Here is a 14,640-nt window from a genome sequence, read left to right as displayed (position 1 = left end):
CTAGCAACTGAAAAATATGCTAAAGGGTAGATGCTGTCCTGAAAAAGGTGAAACTACCCAAAAGCAAAAAGAAGAATCACGACCAAGGACCACAAAGACTTATCCAACATTCTCCCCCTAAGTCTTGTGCGTCGTCTTGTGGGGAAGTTGGGCCATCCCGATCCTGGAGCAGAGCTCGAGGAACTTGATCCTCCCAAGAGGCTTGGTGAGCAAGTCCGCAAGCTGGTCCTTGGTGTTGATGTAGCTCGCCTTGATGCTCCCTTCCTCCAAGTAGCTTCGGATGAAGTGGTACCTCACCCGGATGTGCTTGCTCCGTTCGTGAAAAACGGGGTTCTTTGCCAGGGCCAGAGCAGACTTGCTATCCACCCTGAGCTCCACTGTTCCAGTGTCTCTGCCGAGGAGATCACTAAGCAGTCCAGCAAGCCAGAGCGCCTGGGTCGAAGCGGCGGAGGCCGCCATGTACTCGGCCTCGCAGCTGGACAGGGCCACCACCTGCTGCTTGACCGACTGCCAGCTAACGAGGCACTTGCCGAGGAAGAAGAGAATCCCGCTCGTGCTCTTGCTGGTGTCGATGTCGCCGGCGTGGTCGCTGTCGCTGTACATGACGAAGTGTGCCTTGCCAGGACACCTCGGGTAGTAGAGACCGTGGTCGAGAGTCCCCGCAACGTAGCAGATGATTCTCTTCACAGCCTGCTGGTGCTCCGTCGTCGGTCGCTGCATGAACCAACTGACGTAGCCGACGGAGAAGGCCAAGTCCGGCCGTGTGTGGGTGAGGTAGCGAAGGCTCCCCACAAGACGCCGGTACTGTGTAGCATCCACCTCCTCCGCCGTGCTGTCGCGGCTCAGCTTTAGTCTCTCCTCCATCGGAGTGAGAGCTGGGTTGCAATCGGTGAGCCCAGACAGCTCAACGACGCGCTTGGCGTAGGCGGTCTGTCGAAGCGTGATCCCGGAGTCGTCCTGGTGCACTTCGATCCCCAGGTAGAAGGAGAGAGGCCCCAGATCACTCATTTGGAAGGTGGCCTTCATCTCCTTGAACGCCGCGACCTCCGCATCCTTGGTGCCGATGATCACCAAGTCGTCGATGTAGACACCCACCAGCAAGGCATTTCCTCCATTGCCCCGCCGGTAGATGGCCGCCTCGTGCGGGCTTTGCTCGTAGCCCATCCCCTTGAGCGTGGAATCCAACTTGGCATTCCACGCCCTCGGTGCCTGCCGCAAGCCGTAGAGGGCCTTGTGCAGGCGTAGCACCTTGCCCTCCTTGCCGGGGATCACAAATCCCGGCGGCTGGTGCACGTAGACCTCCTCCTTCAAGTTGACATTCAGAAACGCCGACTTGACGTCCATGTGATGGACGCCCCAGCCTTCCTGAGCAGCCAGCGCAAGGAGTCGCACGGACTCCATCCGTGCCACGGGAGCAAAGGCATCGTCGTAGTCGATCCCCTCCTGCTGCACGAAACCGCGTGCCACCAAGCGAGCCTTGTGCTTGACGATGGCTCCGGCTTCATCCCTCTTCAGCTTGAACACCTACTTAAGGGTGATCGCGCGGTGACCACGAGGGAGGTCAGCAAGCTCCCAGGTGCGGTTCTCCTGAACCGCGTCCATCTCCGACTGCATCGCGGCACGCCATGCCGCGTGTTTCTCGGCCTCTGCAAAAGACCGAGGCTCACCGTCGTCGCACGCAAGGTGCAACTGCGCCTCTAGGTCGCGAGGCACCAGTCCCGGCACCGGCTGGTCGCCGAGAAGATCCTCCATCGTACGGTACCGTAGCTGCTCGCCGTCGTGGTACGCGTCGATGCGCTCCCCGTCGTGGGAGAGCGGAGTAGCGAACTCCACCGGGCTGCGCTCAACACGAGCTGGCGTCGGAGTAGACGTGCTTGGAGTGGCTGTTGGTGCTGGAGCATGTGGAGTCACTAGCTGGGGTGGTGTCGACGAAGAGCTCGTCGTAGTCGAAGTCGTGGCCCGAGGGTGTGTTGGTGTCGGAGTCGGTGGAGATTTGGGGGCTGGGGTAGACACGCTCGGTGAAGAAGAGCTTCCTACTCCCCCAGCTCCCTCGAAGTGGACGTACTCGACGGTGAAGTCGTCGTACGTCGGAGTCAAACCATCGTCCACCGCCTTGTCCCATACCCACCCTCGCCCTTCGTCGAACACAACGTCGCGCGCAGTGCGCACACGCTGTGTCTCCAGGTCGAGGATGCGGTAGGCCTTCGAGCCCTCCGCGTAGCCGATGAACACCCCTGGGTGCTCCTGTCGTCGAGCTTGCCGATGTGGCCAAGCTCCTTGGAGAACGCGAGGCAGCCGAAGACCCGCAGGTGGGAGACCGCCAGCTTGCGCCCATGCCAAGCCTCGTACGGTGTCCTGCCATCGAGGGCCTTGGTAGGCGAGCGGTTGAGGATGTAGGCGGCCGTCACCACCGCCTCCCCCCAGAAGATGGCTGGCATCCCCCTCTGCTTGAGGGGGGTCCGAGCCATCCCCACAACCGTCTGGTTGCGCCGCTCGACGACGACGTTCTGCTGCGGGCTGTACGGTGTGGTGTAGTTGCGCTGAATGCCCTCATCAGCGCAGTACGACGCGAATTCAGCCGCTGTGAATTCGCCGCCGTTGTCGGTGCGCAGCACGCGCAGCTTGCGGCCGCACTCCGCCTCTGCAGCAGCCTGCGCATGCCTGATAGCGTCCGCAGCCTCTCCCTTGCTGCCGAGGACCATCACCCACATGTAGCGGGAGAAGTCGTCGACGAGCAGCAGGAAGTAACGTTGTCCTCCTGGTGTGGCCGGTGTCACTGGGCCACACAAGTCCCCGTGCACAAGCTCGAGCCGCTCCTTGGCTCGGAAGCTCGTCTGCTGGGGAAAGGGGAGCCGCCGCTGCTTCGTCACCACACAGACGTCGCAGAGCTGCTCCACGTGGCCAAGGCACGGCATGCCTCGCACCATCTCCTTGGCACTGAGCTGCTTCAGGGCCTCGAAGTGGAGGTGCCCGAAGCGCTCGTGCCACTGCCACGCCTCGTCGTCCCGACGAGCGGCGAGGCAAACTGGTTGTGCGACCTGCGCGCTGAGGATGTAGAGTCGATTAGTGCCTCTGGTTACCTTGGCAAGAAGGCGACGACGGCGATCCCAAATCCTCATGAGTCCGTCCTCGACCAACACGCGTGAGCCGTTCTCATCCAGCTATCCCACGCTGATGATAGAATTCCTCAACGCGGGGATGTAGTAGACTCCGGTGAGCAGCCTGTGCTCACCGGACTTGGCGGTGAAGGTGACGGAGCCAACACCCTTGATCTCCACGCCGGAGGCGTCCCCGAACTTGACGGAGCCTCGGACGCTGGAGTCGAACTCGGTGAAGAACTCCCGTCGGCCGGTCATGCGATGGGTGGCGCCGGTGTCGAGGTACCACCCATCAGCCTTGTCGTTGCTGGAGCCGTTGCAGAGGGAGACGAGTACCTTCGGCTCATCAAGGTGGAGGAAAGCCGCTGCGGCCGGTGCCGCTGGAGGTAGCTCGATGCTTACGTGAGCCAGGAGCAGAGCCGGCTCTTCCTTCTCCACCCGTGCGACATGGACCTGGCCGCGTCGTGGCTGTCGACAGTCTTTGGCCCAATGGCCAAGCTTGCCACATTGCGGCAGGCGTCGTCTCGTGTCGGCTTGTGGTTGCCGGTGGCAACGCCCTGGGCGCCTCTACGGGCGCCACCCTCGGCATGTCTTCGCGCCCACCGTAGCTGGACACCTCCCCGCGCCTTGCGCGACTTACGGCCGCCTGTCGGGGAAGATGACTCCCCCCTTCCTCCCGTCACCCTGAGAGGCCTCCCACTGCTCCCGAGTGAGATGGAGCTTCCCGCCGATGGTGATGGGCCCCGAGAGAGGCTGTGGCTCATCACCATCGACGACCTTGAGGCGACCTAACGCCTCCTCGATTAACATCGTGGAGAGGTCCAGCAGAGATTCGATCGAGCGAGCGATCTGCCTGTACTTCTCAGGGACGCAGCGGAAGAGCTTCTCGACAGCTCTCTCCTCGTCGTAGGTGTCGTCACCGTACTGCACCATTTTCTGCAAGAGAGTGTTGAGACGGAGAGCAAAGTCATCAACATCCTCACCTGGCTTGAAGGCCAGGTTCTCCCACTCCTTGCGGAGTGCCTGCAGTGTGGACTTGCGGGCGCGGTCGCTGCCGATGCGTGCCGCAGCGATGGCGTCCCAGGCCTCCTTGGCAGTCCGCTTCTGGGAAACCGAGAACTGCATCTCGGGCGGGACTGCAGCGATGAGGGCATCCAGTGCCCGCCGATCCTCGTCGTAGTCGACGTCGCCGTACCGGACTGCCTCCCACATGTGCCGCACCTGGAGCCTCACCCTCATCACCGCGGCCCACTCGATGTAGTTGGTTTTGGTGAGGGTAGGCCACCCACCGCCGGGACCAAAGTCCCTGACCACCGTCTGGACGCCGTGGTGACCATGGCGCCGGTCAGGGGAGAGAGAGCCGCGCTACCTGCAAGGGCCGCGTGCGGGCTCCGGGCTGCCGCCGGCACGCCCGCGCCCATCTGGGTTTCCGTCGGCGGGCGCGCGGTCCCTTGGGCCGCCGCCGCCGCCGTGGAGGTGGGCTGCTGCCCACCGCTCTGCCCGCTCCCGTGCCCTTCCTCTTGCCAGCTCCTCAAGCTCCCTGTCGGCGGTGATGTCGCCGGCGATGGAGCCGTTGATGCTGCTGCGCAAGGTCTCAACCTCTACCTCCGCCGCACGTGCCGCATCTTCCGCCGCCTCCGCCTCCGCCTCAGCCCTGGCTGCTGCCAACTCCGCTGCCGCCAGTCTGGCCACCCTCGCTGCTGCTGCAGCGGTCTGAGCCGTTGCTCGCCTGCGCTCTTCTGCTGCGGCGAGCTCGGCGTCCTGCTGATGCCGAGTGCTCGAGGCGACCAAACGCCGAGACCGAGCGTCGGACATGGCGCACCTCCGGGGGGCTGCTGCGTGGAGAGGGGGAAGGGAAAGGGGAAGGAGGAGCAACCGGTGCTGCTGCTGCTGCTGGCTGAGAACTCAACCGAGCTTGGGAAGGGGTGGAACAAGAGATGTTTAGCCTACAGGAAAGTGTGGCTCTGATACCAGATGTTAGAATTTCAATGGTTACTCTCATTGAGAAGATGATGGCACTCGAGATGGGGCAATTTTCTGGTTTTCTTCATTCACAAAACACAAAAACCATACCTACCCGAGGGAGGTTGGATACGTATATATAGCCATAGCTGGCTGCTAGCCTATTGCTGCACCCTCCTAGTCTAAAATTCGAAATTTGAATGGGATGCTGTCCTAGACTTAATAAATGAGGCATAAAGGAGATGCTAACTGCTGCTGTCCTACTAACCGCAGCTGTCCTAGCAACTGAAAAATATGCTAAAGGGTAGATGCTGTCCTGAAAAAGGTGAAACTACCCAAAAGCAAAAAGAAGAATCACGACCAAGGACCACAAAGACTTATCCAACAACCTCAATGGAATACCTGATTGAATCATTGACAAGTAGCCTTGCCCTGACAAGTTTGGATCTTGCTAGGTCACTGTCCTCCTTGTCACTAATAAAGTTTAGCATGGTTAGCCTTGCCAAGTGTACCAAAGTAACAGCTACCTGTAACATTAGGAACAACAGGAAATCAATCACTGTCCACTGGAGATGGAATCATTTCAAAAACTGTGTTAAGTAGTCGCAATACCCAGTTAGAACCCACCAGGTGGACTAGGTTCCAGCTAGTTGCTAGTGACAACCAGTATTAAATTGATTGTATATGAAACGGCAGGAAAACCCAATTCTCGGTGTTATTGACTTTTCATGATTCCAGGGATGCACCTTCAACAGTAAATCTCGCAATAACATATTTGTGGAAGACTAAACTGTACTCCCTCCGGTCACAAATAAGTGTCGACTTTTCAAAGCCAAAAGCCAATAAGACATAACTTTGACCACTTAATTCAATTCCATAAATCCAAAATGAGTTGCAGAAGCGTGAGATTATGAAAGCTTTTTTGATATAACGAATTTGGCCATGTTATTTTCATATACCCAGATCTATATTCTAAACAATAATCCCTCTGTCTCAAAATATAACAACTTCTAGCACTAAGAATTTTGTCCAAAAATATTACAACTTCTCCATCAACATTCTCTTCCCAACCAATCACAACCCTTCACCATTCAATTTCTACACCTACCTCCACTTCTTAACCAATCACAACCTCTCCATTTAATTCTACTTACTTTCTTAATAACCGTGTCTAACACTAAAACTTCTTATATTCTGGGACGGATGTAGTAATAATTATGTCGCATTGATTCTAAAACAACACTTATTTGTGACTGAAGGGTATCTATATGGTAATTATTATTTTCATTAGATTGATCCAAATATTTGAGGATCATAGCATCATAATGCTACTATTAGAGTATTAGTTTTGATTGCCAGTTTGCCACTAGAGTCCCCAGTTCCCCACCACTAGGCATTTTGCTGTATCACCTGACATGTAGGGGTGCACCGTGAACTCAACATAGCAGATGCAGGTCACATGGTCTTGTGTGTGCCGTAGCTGCCAAAACCATCAGTCAACAATGACAATTGCCATTGGTGATATGGACAATACTCTACCTAAAGCAAGGGAGTCCTACATTCTTCAACAAAACATTTGCATTTCTTGGGCTCAGCTTCTCAGGACACAGCATGCACCAAGGAAGTGAAACACTAATGAAGCAATCTAATCATGTAATCATCAAACTATGGAAATGGTGATAATCAACATGAATTGGCGATGCCACCATGACCTAGTAAAATACATATGGAGCAACAGTGATTGTGGCAGGGGCACATGGCACAAATACCTCCCAGTCTGTGTTAATTGCCAATAAAGCAGAGCTTGTGGTGAAAAACTCAAATACCTGGTAAGTGATCTGGCAACCATAATTTTAAGAAACAAGAGAATTGTGATCATGTAAGATTGCTCGTGAGTTTTTTCATTGAGATGATGCTTTCGTGTTTTATTTCCACTAAAGATCACGTGAAACATTAAATATGATACAAACCTGAAAATGTTCCTCAGACAAAATCCTTTTTCTGACTTCAAGGCATCTAAATATAATACAAAAAATAAAATTATGTTAGTAAGAAATTTAAAAAACAATCAATGGCCAAAATAAACAGCTTTTACGCTCCACCTTTCCAATAATTCTTCAGATTCCTTCAACTTCCCCATGGTTTGAAGAGTCATTGTTAAGAGTTCAGCTGCATTCGTAGTGTCAAATGAATCCCACCCCTATCAAACAATTGCAAAGACGAACATTGATAGGTTTTGTAAAAAAATTGGATGATTCATGATAAGATTTGATAAAGACTTAAGAGGTTGTTCATTAAAAGAATATGACATATAAGGTTAGCATGGTCCATTAATAGACTCATTATGACCGAGCCTGATATTGCTGGAATATTTGTGTTAATTCCCTTTTCAGTTTACCGTGGACTATGGTGCATACAAAAATAAACTACTACAGGGAGAGGGGATAGGGACAATATTTCCATCGGTTGCTAAGAATACAGTATTACTGGAACATAGCTGAGGTGGTTGGCTTGGTTTGTTCTTTCCAGGGTGAAGATACAACTCCATCCTTATATAGCTAGGCTAACTTGACCCATAAGGGTATGTACAAAGGTAGAGTCGCTCTTAGTTAATACATATCACTTATAGATTATCCCCCAACAATAGTTGAGACAACAAGACCTCTTAACCATTAATACACCAAAATATTTTTTATTGCACTTCTTTCCTTTTCTCCAAACACATGCAGCAAATTTTCCTTTAATAAATGCTAAGAGTCGACTCCGAGCTGTTATGCATAGCAACGATGTTTCCCTTTCCTCCCTCTCTCTTACATGTCACCAAATTTACTTGCATAGCAACGGAAAGAGCCCGTTAATGAACACCATTGTACATGCCATAAGAAACTTGTCTTTAATATTTGGAAGTAGAGATACTAACAAATCTAATCCTTGACACATAAGCTCATAAAAGTTTATCAGATAAGTGGATCAAGGAAGTGTCCCTATAGGTGAGAGGGGTAGATGGATAAGCTACACTTTTAAAATACTCCCCTGGTTTGAAAATATAAGGCATATTAGGTTTCTACATGGTCTCCAACATGACACTTTGACTATAATAATATATTGTCACTAACTATAAAATTAACATCATGTGAAAATATATTCAAAAACGAATCTAGTGGTCTAAACACGTATACTTCTAGTTTAATAATTAGTCAAAAATTTAAATATTGACTTTGAGGAAAACAAGGATGCCTTATATTTTCAAACAGAGGGAGTAGAATATAAGTACATATAGGAAAACACTAAACATGTACTTTGACCAGCAAGCAATTACTTCGGCCATTCAATCGTCTACTTAGTTCTGATTACTATTTTCCTATATTTCAGGCTATCTATTGACCATGAATAGCTGAAGCAAGACTTTATTGCCCTCATCTGCATTAATACACCTGAACTAGAGCACAACCTAGATCGTGAGAACATCATTCTCTTGCCTTGCTAGACAGGATGCAAGTACAAAAAACACTAGAACAATTGTATTTAGAAACAAAAATACAACCAAAAATCAATTTAATATCTGAAGACATAGATTAACTCAAGCTCGTTTTTTAAGGCATGCATCATGACAATGACCAAATTCGCATAAGCAGTGCTATCACCAGAACAAATAATGAAGCAATAGTACAAAAGCAAGAAGATATATCGACATGCCTTTGAGAGTTCCAGATTATGTAATATCTTCCTTTGCCAATTTTCAGCTTCAGCAAGTCGATTTGACTTTATCAACTCCTGATATAAAGTATCAAATAAGTACCAACTATCAAACAACAAAATGTGCTACTTTCGAATAAACTAGAATTGGAAATTTTCTGAGATTATTTTGCTGTGATCTTCATTTGTCATACATAATTCATAAGTCTAATGTGGAGCTTGATCTGAGAGAACTAGAGGGGTTGAGGATAGAAATACTTCTTAGTATTTGCCTCATGAAATACCAGCATCCTTGCATAATGGATGTGTGGCTTCCTCAGTAACATGGATTTGACCTCTAATCTGAACGGTGATACAAAATTTGCACTTTTAGGACTAATCCTAACAAACAACTCACTTTAGCTCCTGAACAGGACTTAATATCATTTTGACTTTATTAACACCAATTCATAACGCTACTCTACTGGTTCTGTAAACTACCTTGTTAACCAATGTCACCCTGATTGTTAAGAAACCCCTTCCTTTTTGTTTCTTTCCCTCCTTCCTCCTCCAGACCAAATCTATCCTCTCTCATCAGCCTGGCCCAGTACACACCATGCCTAGGCAGCTAGGCTCACCTTACCCATGCCCAGCTGTGCTCCCTGGGCACCTGTGACATGGGTCCCCAGCCCAGAACTACTAGCCGCACACCTGCTGCCGCCGTGTTGTAATAGATTGGAATCGCAGAGAGATCCGAAGATAGAGAGAAGCAGCAGAGAAAAGAAGAACAGAGAAGAACAGAAGAGAAACAGAGATGAAGATAGATTTAGTTTTCTCTATTCATTTTCATAATCACTTCCCCTCGATGTGGTCCCAATTATATAGGCCTAATAGCTAGTCACGTGACGCGAGCACACAGGCTCAACAACTCAAACGAACTCGCAGGCTCAATTCACGCACGCACAAAACGCCAAGTGTTGCATATCTGGCACTATCTACTGTAGCGTATCACCAGCTGTGACAGTACCGCCCTCTGGAGACACAGCTTGCCCCCAAGCTGGTGCAAAAGGAAACCGATGCTTAAGGACTTCATAATCTTGCCATGTGGCATGATCAGTAGGCAACGAAGACCATTTAATCAGAACTTGCACATGTGCAGCATTTCCTCTTTTTTTTTACCAGGCAGCGATCCAGGATTTCCTCAGACCAGACACCTGCAGCATCGAGCACAACTGGAGAAGGCAGTGATGAAAACACTGGAGTGTGATCATGAACATGGGCTTTTAGTTGAGAAACATGGAACACCGGATGCACACACTACTGCTTTCAGGCAATTCCAAGCGATAAGCTGTAGAGCCAACCTTCTCCACAACTCGGAAGGGACCAAAAAAATTGAATGCCAGTTTAGCATATGGTTGGAGTTTCAGGAAAACCATTATGCCTACCTCAAAGGAGCGCTCAGAACCACCTCGGTCAGCTTTGTTCTTCATACGCAGCTGTGCTCACTGGAGTTGCTGCTGAAAGAATGCAGATAACTGGTCATGCTCAGACACCAAATCAGCCACTGACTGATGAACTGAAGATAACAAAACTGGCACTTGGCTGACATGAGACTCTACTCCAAACAAGGCTTTACGAGGAGCCCAAGGTAGAATGAAAGGATGTGTTATACCAATACTCTGCAAGGTGCAACCAACTATTCCATTTAGTGGGTGTAGCTTGAGTCATACACCTGAGATACATCTCTAGACACTGATTAACACATTCGGTTTGTCCATCTGTTTGAGGATGATAAGCCGTACTCAAGTTCAATTGAGTGTCCCACACTTTGAACAAATCACCCCAAAACCGGCTGGTAAAGATCTTATCATGATAGAGACAATGGAATGAGGAATGCCATGAGTCTTAAAAACAGCTTTGTCCACTGCAGATGCAACTTGTGAAGCAGTAAATGGGTGTCTTAAGGGAATTAAGTGAGCAAATTTAGTAAAGCGATCAACCACCACAAGAATGACAGTGTAGCCATCAGACTTAAGTAACCCCTCAATAAAATCCTTCGAGATATCAACCCATGCCTCCTTTGGAATTGGCAAAGGCACTAATAAACCTGGCAATCAATGCTCATGTTTGGCCAGTTGGCAGACTTGACATTACTTCACAAAATTAGTCACAGCAGACTTCAACCCATTACAAGAAAAAAGCTTCTTCAAACGCTGATAAGTAGCAATGGAGCTCGAATGGCCATTGATGGGAGAAGAATGGAAGGCAGTTATCAATTTAGTCTGAAGACCAGTATTAGCTCCAATCCAGACACGACCATTGTGATGAATTAAACCATCAGTTAAAGAGAAACCTTGAGCATTGTGAGACTTAATAGCCAATTCCATTAAAAGATGCCTTGACTGTCCACTGCATAGGAATTCACCGCTTCCTGCAACCAAATTGGTTGAACCACTGTCAAGGCAGAAATAGATGAGTGAACATGCATGCGAGATAAAGCATCAGCCACAATGTTCTCCACTCCTTTCTTGTACTGAAAGTTGTATTGTAAGCCCATTAGTTTAGTCATAGCTTTCTGCTGTAACTCAGTTCCCAGCACCTGATCATTGAGATGGCATGAACTCTTGTGATCAATTCTGATGGTGAAAGGGCACCTTTGTAAATAGCATCTCCATTTATCAACTGCCATCATAATAGCCAAGAACTCTCATATAGATGGAAAGTTTCTGATTAGCTGGTCATGATTTTGCTGATTAAGCAAAACACAACACCCACACCATAGGCACAAGCATCAGTTTCCAGTACAAAAGGTTGATTGAAATTTGGTAGAGACAACTCATAGCCACTTTGAGTTGCTGAAAAGCCTGCTGAGCAGAGTCAGACCACTGAAATGCTTTCTTCTGTAACAACACTGTCAATGGTCTAGCAAGAATACTATAATTCTTAACAAATTTCCTATAATATCCTGTGACCCAGAAACCCTCTGAGCTCAGTGATAGTAGGGACTGGCCATGCAAGCATGGCAGCAGTCTTAGCAGGATCGTACACACTCCTTGCACTGAAATAATATGGCCCAAATATTCTAATTGAGGACAGGCAAAGGAGCACTTAATAGAGTTGATGCTGTCTCAAGAGAAGAAACACTTGTTTCAGCTGAGCCAAATGAGAGGACAAATCTGGACTGTATACTAAACTGTCATCCATGAACACAAGTACATATTTCCTTATCAAAGAGCCAAACACTGAATTCATTACACATTGGAAAGTAGAGGGAGCATTGGTAAGGGCATCACCCTAAACGGAAATTGCCCATGGTGAGTTTTGAATGTTGTTTTAAACTCATCACCTTCCACCATTCTAATTTGGTGATAGCCAGCTTTTAAGTCAAGCTTAGAAAAGAATTGAGTGCCAGCAAACTCATCCAATAACAACTCATCAACAATAGGCATAGGAAACTTACTTTTGACAGTGATCAAATTGAGCTTCCTATAGTCCACACAAAAACACCATGTGCCATCCTTCTTTTTGACCAACAAAACTGGGGATGCAAACGGACTCATGCTTGGGGTAATAAGGCCAGAATCAATCATCTCCTTGACTTGGTGTTCTATTTCATCTTTTTGGAGGGGAGTATCTATAAGGCTTGCTATTGACAGGAGCAGCATCAGGAAGCAAGGGAATGGCATGATCATAAGTCCTATCAGGACGCAGACAGGTAGGATCTTGAAAAACATCATCAAATTCTGTCAACAAGGAGATAACAATGGCTGGCACTGGAGGTAAGGAAGACACTTCATGTGGTTCCAGTAAAGCAGCTGCCCAAATGTCACACCCTTTTTGCCATTTCAGCACTTGAGGCAAAGACACAACACACAATTCAGGTGGGGACTGAATGTCAGGCACCCCTTGCAGCACAATCCACTGGTGATGATACTGAAACTTTAAAGTTTTAAGAGCCCAATTACAGGACATATCCCCCCATAGAGCTAACCAATCCATACCCAAAATTGCATCATAGCCCCCTAAGTGTACTACCCTCATGTCAGAAGAGAATGTGTGCCCTTGAATCCACCAGGTAAAATTAGGAACCACATATTGACAAGAGAGAATCACCATTAGGAACCATATATTGACAAGAGAGAATCACCATTAGCCACCTTCACCACTGATGGAGAAAGGGGATGCAATGGCAGGCCCAGCAGTTTGGCAAAATTGAAATCAATAAAACCATGGGAACTCCCTGAATCAACCAACATTAGTAACACTTTATTCTGCACCAAATGAGTCAAATAGTATTCAAATGAGTGGCACCAGACTAGGCATTCAAAGAAATATGACAAGTGTCCTCCTGATCGGAGTCCTCTTCAGCTGCCACAGCATTAAGCAAATCATCAGGTATGACCTCAGTTATTTGCATGGCCTTAATCTGCCCAGTAACTGCACACTGATGATCTGGGGAATATTTGTCACCACATTTGAAACAAAGACCACTGGCCCATCTATAATCTCTTAGTTGTTTTGCCTTCCACAATTCAGCCCTTTCTGGTTTAATAGCCAGAGTTTCATCACTAGAATGAGAAGTGTCCCCTTTAACACCAGATGGCTTGTATGACAGTTTCTTAACTTTGTAAGTTCCCAACTCAAGCAGCACACTTTCCTGCACTAAAGCAACAGCTGCAGCCTGTTGAATAGTGTCTGGTAATTGAACCACCACAGCAGCTCGAATTTCATCCTCCAGTCCCAAAATAGTGTCTGGTAATTGAACCACCACAGCAGCTCGAATTTCATCCTCCAGTCCCAAAATAAAGTGAGATACCAACATCATACCACCCACTGAAGGATCAAACACACGCACTTGGTAAACAAGAGAATCAAACTGATTTTTATATTCAACAACAGAGCCAGTCTGACGCCAAGTTTGCAGAACCTGCACTTTCTCATGCTGAGTGGTGCCGCTCAGATTCCAACGCAACAGCATGAAGAAATGGAGACCAATCGCGAACTTCTTCAACCAACTTAAACGACTGATACCACTTTTGCTGCAATACCAGACATGAAGAACCGCTGCAGAAACTTTAAACATAGTAGATGGAATATGATACATGTCAAAATAGGTTTCACACATATCAAGCCAAATACGAACGTCAGAGCCATCAAAACGAGGCAAATCCATCTTACGCAAACAACTCTTGGCTCGCAGCCCCCTTCATGGGAAGGGGGCGACTCGATTCAGCGCCATCCCAATGCGGAGCAGATTTCAGAAATACAAGAAGTGGAGGCGGCGGTGGAGGTGGTGAAGCACCCAAACTAGCCATGGAGAGAGAGGACGGGGAACCCAGAGTACTCACTTGGTCACCCAAGGCATGCTTCTGAAGACGCGCAGCCTGCGCATGCTCCTGCTGCAATTTCCCCACAGATTCCAAAGTGAGATTTACTTTGGTGGCCACCTGATCAATCCAGCCGCCGTGCTTTTCCATCTTTCTCATCAATAGCCTCCATCCTCTGAGTGATGGACTCCAGTTTCTCCAAGAGCTCCATTGAGTCCAGCGACTGCTGCAATGGAGCACTGAGTTTGATGGGCGCCGTGGTGCCTTCTCCAAATCCAACCGAACCAGAACCGAACTTACAGCGGCCGCACGCAGGGGTAGCCACCAACCCGGAGCACAGAGATTTTTACCAGTCAGATCGAGAGAGTATGAAAAGAATCAACCACAAAAACCCGAATCTGATACCACTGTAATAGATTGGAATCGCAGAGAGATCGAGAGATAGAGAGAAGCAGCAGAGAAAGGATGAACAGAAGAACAGAGAAGAACAGAAGAGAAACAGAGCAGAGATGGAGATAGATTTAGTTTTCTCTATTCATTTTCATAACCCCTTCCCCTCGCTGTAATAGAAACAGAGC

General features: G+C 48.6%; 1 protein-coding gene across 3 annotated transcripts in view; it reads right to left on the bottom strand.

Moving 5' to 3' along the window:
• The window catches only part of LOC127771102 (uncharacterized), a 33,912-nt gene that overhangs the window by 8,869 nt on the left and 10,403 nt on the right, over nucleotides 1-14,640 (bottom strand). For all 3 annotated transcript variants that reach the window (XR_008017079.1, XM_052296927.1, XM_052296928.1), the window contains 4 exons: nucleotides 8,757-8,834; nucleotides 7,163-7,260; nucleotides 7,031-7,076; nucleotides 5,463-5,587 (listed from right to left, as the gene is read on the bottom strand). Coding sequence is in view for 2 of the 3 variants with exons in the window: in XM_052296927.1 (XP_052152887.1) it covers nucleotides 5,463-5,587; nucleotides 7,031-7,076; nucleotides 7,163-7,260; nucleotides 8,757-8,834 (347 nt within the window). In the remaining variant the exon portion in view is untranslated. The remainder of the gene's footprint in view (nucleotides 1-5,462; nucleotides 5,588-7,030; nucleotides 7,077-7,162; nucleotides 7,261-8,756; nucleotides 8,835-14,640) is intronic.

This window comes from Oryza glaberrima, chromosome 4 (genome assembly GCF_000147395.1).
Source record: "Oryza glaberrima chromosome 4, OglaRS2, whole genome shotgun sequence".
Lineage (NCBI taxonomy): Eukaryota > Viridiplantae > Streptophyta > Magnoliopsida > Poales > Poaceae > Oryza > Oryza glaberrima.
This window is presented reverse-complemented; position numbering and strand designations above follow the sequence as displayed.